Below are 10,715 nucleotides of genomic sequence, written 5' to 3'. Positions count from 1 at the left end.
GCACTTTTCAGCTTTTCACTGAATCACCGTGTATATTACTAACTTTAACAAATTAATGCAGTAACCCCTGAGGTGTGTGTGCTACTGTAGGTACAACCTGCAGGGATTAGTTTCCATAAATATCTGGTATTTTCTAGATTAAACTGTAAGTTAAAACCAAGCTGTAAAAACATATTTGGGGGTGAGGGAGGCTAAGAGATCAAAGGAGGAAAACTATAATGTTCACTATCTCAGCAACTGTTCTGTTTGAAAAGAATGACAGAGATATGCCATTAGGTAAAATGTAGCAATACATAGGAAGAATACCTTTATTACATTTCTTACTTCATAGTCATTCTTGCTTTCTTTCTATTGGAGGTACATATTTTAAGCTTTTATTTTAGGTGTATCAGGAACCAATAAATCTGTGGCAGAGTTAACCTATGCATGGCAAAATACATAAAATACATATTCCTTTGTTTCATAATAAATAAACCTGTAGCATAATAAAGAATAGTGCAAACTACCATTGAAAAAGTTGTATAAATAAAACAACTCATTATACATCAGGAATATTTTGTCCTAATAATTTTACAATACATAAATTATCCCCCCAAAATCCATGCCTTATTTTTCTATTTGAAAGGACTTTGAAAGTGGTTAATATGAAAATCAAATAAACTTTTAAAATGTAGAATTATTTTATATTCAAGTTTTATGGTCTTTTTCTTTATAAAGGAGGGTCTGCATGATTCATAATTACTGTAACAATCTGGACAACATTGAAAGGCTTTCCAAGTGACAGCACCATGCACTGTACTAGTAATATATCTATAAACTATATATAATCTCATCAACACAATGCAAAAAAGACATGCAGGAAGAGTCTTGGTTTTCACATTACGTTTTTCATTCAAGTAAGCTCAAAAATATATTTTTCCATTTCCTTTCCTTTTTTTAAATAAACCATGAATCATAAATGATAATCTTTCACCAAAATGTATAATATAATTCTTTGGTGTGCTTTGAACTCTTCCGGGGAGTGGGAGGGAAGGGGGGAAACAATGTCTGAAAATAAATTAATTCAACTGTACAAATAAAAGTGTTCACATACAAGTTATTAACAATGACAAGACTACATCAACCACTCACAGCACACAAATTTCTACAAACCCTGGGGAGGGGGTGTCTTCAGGGTCTCTGAGGATAAATTAGTGCTCTTTAGTATATTTGTATGATGTTTCTGATGGACTACATTTTGCACAGGAGATGTGTTGTACCAACCGAAAATAAATTGACTAAGAGTTATTGTCCTAGGTCCTTGACCTTTTTTATCCTAGCTTGACAGCTCTGGCAAAGGTCACACATTCATCAATGTTTGGTAGTAACTATAAACCTTTTAAAAATTTTAATATGTATAGCAACTCCCTCCCCTCTTTCAATGTAAGTCATGTATTTCACATTATCATTTTCAAGAAGAGAGTTTGGGTGCTCAGTACTCAGGTGGAATAAAATGCACTCAAATGCATTTAGGCAGTAAAAAATAGAGACTTTTTTTTAAAGGTTGACATAATAGTATAAAAGAGGAGTTGGCCCGTTTCAAAAACAACAGCTTTCAAAAAAACAAAAAAGGCATCACACCTCCTCAGACTTGACTGTCAATGTTGGCATCCCAAAGAATTTATGCTCAAAAACAATCTCTTTATTACACAAGAAGTTTGGACACAGTAAGAAGGCAGCATCTGAGATTTCAGATTTTAAAAAAACAAAACAAAACAAAAACAAAAGAAAAAAAAAAACTCCAGAGAGGAAAAAGAAAGCACTTGAATTTCTTCTATTTTATAAAAGATCACAGTTTCACAGTTGTCTCTTGCAGCAGCTTTTCTTCTCTCCACTTTTGCTTGAACAATCACAGTAGCACAATACATGGAGATAGATTAAGGTTGCTGCACGTTTTTTTTTTTTTTTAAATCACACAAGGAAGGGTTCTGAAGAAATAATCCTGTATAAAAATATCATGTTAAGATGAGATCAGTAATAAAAGCACGAAAATTAAAAATTATAAATATTAGAACTTAAAGGGCTTTTACAAATACTTTTGGACACAGGCACAGTCCAAGATCTGTTGGCGATGCAGCAAGTGTGTGGTTTACAATCAAGAGGCCTTTGCAGAATTAGGGCTTGACAAGGAGGCTCAAAAGCAGCCTACGTTCCGGTGTTAAAGGCATTCAAGAGGCACTCCGGGAAACGCAGAGGGCCTGGTTGCTGTGTGAAGTTCTGACTTAATGCTCATCTTCTCCCCCCTTTAAATATATACACATACATGCATATATGTGTGTGATATATATACATACGTATGCACACACATATATATGTATCGGCAGTGTGTATCTCGGTTAATGTCTCCATTCATTTTCCTTGGTACAATTCGCCCTCAGCCCTGTCTCCCTGCAATGTACAAGTCCAGCTTGGTTGTTTTTTGTTTTGCTTTTTTAAGAAGAAAGAAAAAAAAAGCCCAAATATCTTAATTAAATTAATTAAATGTACAAACACCATAGGGTTTCATACTGAATAAATAGGGCTAATTAGACCAGTAGCAAGTCTTGAGTCACACGTTTGTCTCAGGCTCGGCATTGTCTCAGGTTAGGATATGGTCCAAGGACTCCCACTTATTAATAATGATAAATTCTAATGTATCGTCCGCACAACTTCAGGGTTCCCATACATTTCCTCATCTTCAGACTCAGAGGTGGTTCCGTTGCTGGAAGGTGTGTGGAGGTGGCTGGGGGCCCCACTGGCCTGGCAAACGTACCACTCATTGAGGTTGGTCACCTGAGGGGACAGAGTGCTAGAGCGACTCCTGGCTGGGTCCAGCACAGGGGACAAGGGGGCACCCACCGGAGTCCCCACTGATGAGTAACCAAGGGCTCCTGGAGAAGGTGGGGGGGACTTGCAGTGAATCTTCATGTGCTTCCTCAGAGAACTCGGGTGAGTGTAGGATTTGTCACAGCCTCGGATCTTGCAGTAGTAGGGCTTGTCACTGGTATGGACATGGGAATGTTTCTTTCGATCACTGCTATTGGCAAACTTCCTATCACAACCATCGAATTCACATTTGAAAGGCTTTTCCCCTGCAAGGAAACACAGGAAAGGTTAACAATGGCTTTCCAGAGACTAGCTTGAAAGAAATCTTGGAGCAGAACTGGGGATGGAGTTTCCCATTCTCCTAAAGACCAACACCCAGCCTTATTTCTATTCCTAATTCCTATATTCCAAGATGCAAAGGAGAAGAGATGCTGCAAGGACTGGCCTGGGCCCACTTGCCTGGAGGTTCTGCTTGGATCTGGATTTTGAGAGGCCAGATGCCAGCCCCCTAGGTACTACAGGGGTCAGGGTGAAATGCCCATGGTTGAAGCAAGGCCCAGGATGTACCACTGAAGCCCACCTGGGCCCTCATAACAACCTCATTCATTTCAGGGTCGGGACACTCAAATATACAAGTAGAAAATCCTCTATCAAGATAAACACTGATAAAAAGATACTCTCAGAGTCACGGGTGGAGGTGAGAACAAGAAAAATGGAAGAAAGATAAACATATAACATTAAAAGTAAGCTGGGGATACAATAAAATGATGATAATGGCACTTTGTTCCAGAGTGTTCCCAGAATTTCATTGCTGGGAAGGAGCAGCAGGAGAGGATGTGGAGTTAGGAAAGGAAAGGAAATAATCCAACATTCTCCCTTTAGAAATAAAGGCACCTGTGAAACACAATCCCACCACCAGCTTTTGCAGGGCTGGCTGGGCAGAGAATAAGCTGCTGGTCTCCGCATTCTGCCAGCTTCCCCCACAACTTGCAGGGTGCTGGACAGTGTGGCAGAACAGAATCTGATCACATGTGGGCAAAGACCACAGCCTCGGCACACAATCTGTCATTTACCTTAGGCCTTTAGTACACTTATTCTAACAGCTTTCTCCATCACTTATTCATTAAAACCACTTAAAAAAAAAATCAGGGTCTTTGGCCTGTCACCCCTAAGCTGGTCTGACCATACCAGGCACACTATGACTTAAACACGAGGTCACTAGTCCAAAAAGTAGAGATGCTTAATAACATGACCAGAAAAATTTAACCACTGCTCCTGGGGGTTGAAAAACAAAAGGGAAGACGTCACTGACAACATAGCTGGGCTCTCTCTCTCACCTTAGTATCTATGAACTTATAAATTTGAATCCATAATTGAACAAGTCATCACATATTCTTTTATAATATTTTCCTCTGACATTCAGATGATCTAAAAAGATCACCAGCTACTTTGGTGACATACGAGGTAGGGCATCTTTCTTTGTTTTGGATAACTTATTTTTAAAAAGAAAAACCATTAAGAATTGGTTTAATGCACATACATTTCTGTGGTGAATCTTATTCCCTCCACACAAATATATATTTGTTGTTTTAAAAAATATTTCACTAATGGCCACTGCTTCAATGCCAGAATATGTTAACACATCTGAAAATATCCAGAAGACTGAAATATAACTTTCCCTACCTATCCTTGTTTAAAAATGAAATTAGACATTATTGGAATACAACTCTTAACCTATAAATAGCAGGAAAACAGAGAACTCACAAAAATAATCACAACCTTTAAAAATTCTTTGGAGATGAGCCACAGCAAAAACAATGCTAATTCCTTTCTACCAAAACATCAGTGACTTGTCCTGATTTTTGTATTACATTTTAAGTTGGAGATAATACTAATTTAAAATAGCAGTCATTTTTTTTTTTTTTTTACGAAACAAACAAAATAAGATAATCAACCTTCTTCAATAGGGAGGCTTATGTGGTTTTATTCATTCTATGCACATGTCAATGTTGTTTAGAATTCTTAGGTTTCTGCCCAACTTACATAACCCGGATTGTGAAAAGTAAAGCTTTGAACATTGCTAGTCCCTCCACTACTCACAAGAAAGAGAAGCAGTAAAAGTCAGTAAAGGGAGAGAGGAAGTGGAAAGAAAGTTGGAAATTAGGGATAAAGGAAAGGTGGAGGGACAAAGCAGAAGAAGAAGGAAATGTATTAGAAGGGCCTGGTGTTGTTCAGGGGGCCCACAGGAGCTCTGAGTAAATTCCCCCTAAATAGAAAGACTGAGAGACCTCAGTGTTTACATTCCAGATTCTGACAGAGGAGTCACATCAGAATTTAACTATTTACAGAGTTTTGGAGATTTGGTGCCTGTGGGATGGTAACAGAAAGGAAATCGAGTTGTGAATATCACTCAGGGCTTGTCAGCTTCCTCTAGGACTGGGCTGGGAGGCAGATCATAAACCCACTTGAAGGCAAACAGGTCAGGACAGAAGACTTCAGGAGTGACCTGGGGATTAGTCCGTTTGACAAATCTGTTCTGGGGTCCTGATAACCCCCCAATAGGACAGAAGTCTATACTAGGGAGAGAAAGAAGTCCACAACTGTCCCTCTCTGGACACGATGTCCAATGACTGAGGACCCAAGAACAGCCAAAACACCAGGCCAGGCGCGGGTTTGAGTTGGACTGGGAGTCGCCAGCATCCCAGGTTGGGGTGTGTGTGGAATCCCTGCATGCTTTTCCTGGTGGGGTTCACGCTAGCAGCAGGAGTGGGGAGCAGGAAATTCTATCATTCTCACAACTTGGAACCAGAAAACCAGCCACCGGTCCCCTGCCCCCCACCCCCACTCTCTCATGGAGCAAAATCTGTTCAGTGCTGTGGGGTCCCGGCAGAGGGGCAGGGAAGGAAGGTCCAGTCCACTCCCCTCCAGAGGCCAGGGAAGGAGAGGGGCGGAGGCCACATGCGCCTCATTTAGGGCCTCCTTTTGGGAACTCGGTTAGGGCGGGGACTTCCCAGTGCTGGGCACTGGGCAAGCAGATGGCTTAGTGGGCCACGGCGTTTTTATAAGAGCCTCGTGGGAAGTTTCCTTTTGGAAAAGCCATTAAGGTGGATTGATCTGGATTAGAAAAACACAAGGCTCAAGGGACAACGTGCTCCCAGCCGGTCTTCTGCAGGTCCACATGGGAGGCCTGTGAGGTATCAGTCCATAGGAGCAAGGCCTGGAGCGCCAGCCTGGGGCCACCTGGACGAGGCTGCTCCTGGACACATAGAATAAGTCGTACACACCCCTAACACCCGCGGACTGCCGCTGGCCGGGTCGCGGCCCACGCCCCCGGGCTGCCTCCTCGTCGCCGCCACCGCACCGATAAATCAGCCAAGTGATCACTGAATGTAAACTCCAGTTACTTAAGTGTCCTCCGAGGGGTAATATTGTCTGTCCCTATAAATCCCGGCTATGCTCGCGCTCAGCAGCTCTACCGCCCCGGAACTCCTTGGTTCAAAGAGGGCACACGACCCTAAGGGGCTAAACCGCCGCCCCACGCTGCAGCTACCCTCACCGGGCCACGGCAGCCCCAAAGGCAGAGCTTGGAGTGGGGTGTGAGGGTCCCCACGGCGCTGCGGACTCCGCACCCCCATGTTGCACGGCGGGTTAGGCCTCAGTGACCACGAGAGGTCTCATCTTCCTCCAACTAGAACCTTCCTTAAACGGACAAAACCAATTCTCCAGCATCCAGCACACTCGAGGGTGCGTGGGAAGTCTGTGTGTGTGATCGCTGTGAGACAGCGCGTGTGTGGCTGCGGGTGTGTAAATGAAGTGAGGGCGCATATGAAGTATGAGGGCGTGAGGGTGTCGCAGAAATGGGGTGCAGGAGGCGGGCAGGAGTGTGTGTGAACTGGTCTCGGACCATGTACGTGGAGGTGTTAGGAGTGGGGTGTGTGAGTGGGGTGTGACTGAGCGGAGGTCTCGGGGCCCAGAGGGCGGGCTCCTCTTGACATCCGCACCCATCCGGGGAGGCACTAGACCCCCGCCCTCCGACGGGCCACAACTCGCGGCCCCAACACCGTAGCAGATCCCACGAGCCCTTCCCACCCCCCACCCCCGCTTTCCGTGGTGCAGCTACCGCGCAGGGTCTGCGACCTGTAGGAAGGGAGGCACCGCAGGGGCGACTCCGGCCCTGGCCCTGATTCCCCGTGGCCCTCCCCGACCTCCCGGGGCCGGGCGGATGGGGGCTGCCGACCGTCCTGGGCGCCTTCCTGCTCCTGCTGCTGCTGCTTCTGCTCCGGGGAGGCGGCGGCGGCGGCGGCTGGAGCGCGTTGCCGGTCCCGGCCGAGGGGCTGAGGGCGCGCTGGAGACTCCGCCGTGTGGGAAGCCTGCGCGGGGCCTGTGTGTGCTATCGAATTACTTATTCATAGAAAAAAGGGGGAGAGAAAAAAAAGAAGTCACATGTCCGGGTTATACGTATGCGAAGAGAAGCAGCAGAAGGAGGGAAAAATTAAGGCGAGCAGGAGCAGGAGGAGAAGCAGCGGCGGAAGCGGCGGCGGCGCAGGAGGAGGCGGCGGCGGCGCGGCCGGGGACAGACACCCACCTGTATGAGTGCGCTTGTGGATCTTGAGGTTTTCAGAGCGTGCAAAGACCTTGCCGCAGCCCGGGAAGGGGCAGGGGAAGGGCTTCTCGCCAGTGTGCACGCGGATGTGGTTGATGAGCTTGTATTTGGCCTTGAAGGGCTTGCCTTCGCGTGGACAGTCCTCCCAGAAGCAGACGTGGCTGCTTTGCTCCGGGCCGCCCACGTGCTCCACCGTGACGTGGTTCACCAGCTCGTGCATGGTGCCGAAAGTTTTGGAGCAGGGCTTGGCGCCGCCGGCCGGGGGCGGTGGCGGTGGCGACCCGGCCAGCTCGTCGGGGTCGATCCACTTGCAGATGAGCTCCTGCTTGATTGGCTGCCGCATGTAGCGCAGGAAGGCCCCGGCGGCCCCTGGGAGGTGGGGGTGGTGCTGGTGCGGGTGCTGCGCGGGCGCTGGCGGCGGCGGCGGCGCCGGGGGCGGCGCGTGGTGCTGCAGGTGGGGCCCAGGCCCCGCTGCCGCTGCGGCCGCCGCTGCAGCCAGGTTCAGGTTTAAGTTCACGGCTCCATAGCCGTGCAGGGCGGCGGCCGCAGCGGCAGCCACCGCCCCGTAGTGCGCGTCCCCAGAGCGTGGAGCGAAGGGCGGTTCTGCTCGGCCATACAGCTCAGCCGCCGCGGCTGCTGCCGCCGCCGCCAGCCCCAGACGCATTTGGCCGTTGAGCGGGTGTGGGTGACCGCCGGGAGCCCCTGGAGTGTCGTGCAGCGCGGGGAAGAGCGCCGGGCCACCGCCGCTGTCCGGGCCCGCGTAGGTGCCGCTGGCAGAGATGAACATGCTGGCCGAGTGGGGAGGCGGGGCCGGGTGCTGGGGGGAGCTGGTGCCGGACCTCTGCTCCCCTCCGAGCGGGGCCCCGTGCATGGCCGCCGCGGGGGCCGTGGCGGAAAGGTCCCTCCGGAGGACGAAGTCCCTGCTGTGGCCTTTGCCGCTGCTGCCGCCGCCGCCACTGTTGGTGGTGGTGTAGCCCGAGAGGGCAGAAGGAGGAGGCGGGGGAGGGGAAGGAGGAGGGGGTGAAGGGGAGGGAGGAAGAGGAGGGGCTGGGGGCGGGGGCGCGGAGGACTGCGCGCCACTGCTGCCCCCGCCGCCGGGGTAGGTGCCGGAGCCTGGGTGCGCGACTACGGCCACAGGGCGGGCAGCAGCCGCTGGAGCCTCGGACTGCGCCGGGAGCACCTGGGAAGGAGGGCTGAGGCTCTGAGCGCTCGCCTGGGCCATGTGCTCGGGTCCAAGCGCAGTGACGGCCACGCCGGGGTCAGTACCCAGGTCCCGCGGGTGGAGGTGCGCGGTAGCAGCGCGGAGTTGGGAGTGGGCGGGCGGGCTGGCCAGCGCCGGGAAGCCTGTCATATTCTGATGCGGCTGGGCCTGAGCCGTTGCCAAATCCGCTAATCTCAGCTCTGGCGGGTTCCTCTTGCTCAAAGGGGGCTCCATCAGAACTACACAATCAGGCTCATAGACCCTCACTGGGGGGACCTTTTTCCCTCTGCCCGCCTTCAAAAACATGTATATATTAGGCGCTCTTTAACTTCTTTTGTCCTGGCCTCCTAACTCTGCTTATTCCTGTTCCCACTCTGTCCTCCAGCGATTGGCAGAGTGAGCACCACATTTGAGCTGCACAGTGGGACTGAGATTTTTGGAAATGGCACGGGTGGGATTGGAGGGAGCCGCGTGATTGGCAGCAGACTCGGCTGCCCGATTGGCTCCCGTTCAGACCCTAGGCCCAGCGGGGAACCGCCCCTGTGCTCGCGACCGCCTGCGCTTTCACTTCGCGCCCCCTCCTCCCCTGGAGCCCTCGGTCCCCGCCTCCCCAGGGATGCCCAAGTTGCACTTGCAGAAAGTTTGTGCTTAGCCTGCGCGCGCAGCGCTCTGCGCTCTGTTGACACGCCTATGGAGAGCGTGCGCACGCAGTCAGAGTACACCGGGTGGTAAGGGACTGGAGACCCCCAAGGGGCAAAGGGCGGGGCGGGAATCCCTAACTTCAAAAACCTACGCCTCACTGCTTGCAGTTTCCCCTTCCAGTACCCACTTTCTACTCCTACTTTGGAAGATGCCTGAGCTGCCCTCTGCAGGAGGGTGAACATCCCGTCTTCATACCTGTAGTGGTGATGCCAGAAACGTTTGGACACCCAATCTGCCCAGTTCTCACGTAGGGAGCAGACAGGAGACCGACCAAGGAAGGTTATTAAAGTCTATTGATTGCAAAACAACTGGAGTGATTTGGCTCCGCAAAACGCCAGGTGAAGTCAAAATAAATCTTTTCCCAAAGGAACGGTTTTATTTCTGCTTTTTAGCTCATGGAGTCCCTTTCAACATGGTTCAAAGGAGTTAGCTCAAAGTGTAATCTCACTACTCATCGGTTCTAGATCTGCCACTTCCAATTAGATCTACCGGAGGGGCGGGGCAGCGTGGATATCCGGCAGCAATGCTAACTTTTGCCTTTCGGAGATGCAGTGACAGGGCAGGCCAAACCTCATCTCTCCTGAGCGAAGCAGTGCTAAGCAATGTCCTTTAAGCAGAATTTCTCTTTCTTGTCCAGAACGCACTTAACGTGTGTGCCTCATTTCTTTTAAAGGACCACAAATTCAAATAGATACAATAAAATTTATCTTAGTTATTTATTTACAATAAAATATCATCTCACCTTATCATTTTCAAGTAAACTGAGATGTCTTATTTGAAAACCATAAAAGCTGGACCTCTTGCTGTTCTTAGTGAACATACCATCCCTTCCCAGCAGTTTGCTACCAAATCAGTTTTTTAAAAATAACGTGAAGTCCCTATATCACTTGGGAGGGGGGGCAGAAAATTCCAAAGTAGGTTATAGTGTACCAAATTGTCACTTCAGATTTCTAAAAGGAAACATTTTTTTAAATGTGTTAGTCCAAAATGTTCTAAAACTAATATCAGGATTAAAAAATTTGCTTTCCTCCATAAAATTATTTGTTAGAGGTCATAATAAATAAAATGTGTTCCCCCTTCCCTTTGGGGATACAATAAAACATGTTCCTAGCTTAATTCATTTACCGTTCAAGTAAAAGTAGACCACACAAAGCCATCCTCAGGAAATGGTCCTGGGAAGAAGTAAGGAATATTTTTCAAAAGAGTTGATTCCATAGCCCCATTGACATGGGTGTGAACAATGCTAAGTGAGAGCTTCCCCATGAGCCATGGGAATGTCATTTCTCTTATAAAACTGACAAGCAAACAAAGACAATAATACTATCAAATTTCAAATGAGCTTTTTCTTAAAAAAAAAAAAAAGCT

The 10,715-nt window shown here is 48.6% G+C and overlaps 1 protein-coding gene across 1 annotated transcript; it reads right to left on the bottom strand.

Moving 5' to 3' along the window:
* Nucleotides 1–2,667: 2,667 nt before the first annotated feature.
* On the bottom strand, nt 2,668–8,954 carry ZIC5 (Zic family member 5; the record flags this gene model as incomplete). Its single annotated transcript, XM_081303076.1, has 2 exons — nt 2,668–3,110; nt 7,430–8,954. 2 exons carry the CDS (start codon nt 8,952–8,954, stop codon nt 2,668–2,670), a joined length of 1,968 nt encoding a protein of 655 aa, XP_081159202.1.
* Between the last annotated feature and the right edge of the window lie 1,761 nt (nt 8,955–10,715).

Source organism: Spermophilus citellus (assembly GCF_964194105.1).
Source record: "Spermophilus citellus genome assembly, chromosome: 1".
In the NCBI taxonomy this organism is placed as follows: domain Eukaryota; kingdom Metazoa; phylum Chordata; class Mammalia; order Rodentia; family Sciuridae; genus Spermophilus; species Spermophilus citellus.
This window is presented reverse-complemented; position numbering and strand designations above follow the sequence as displayed.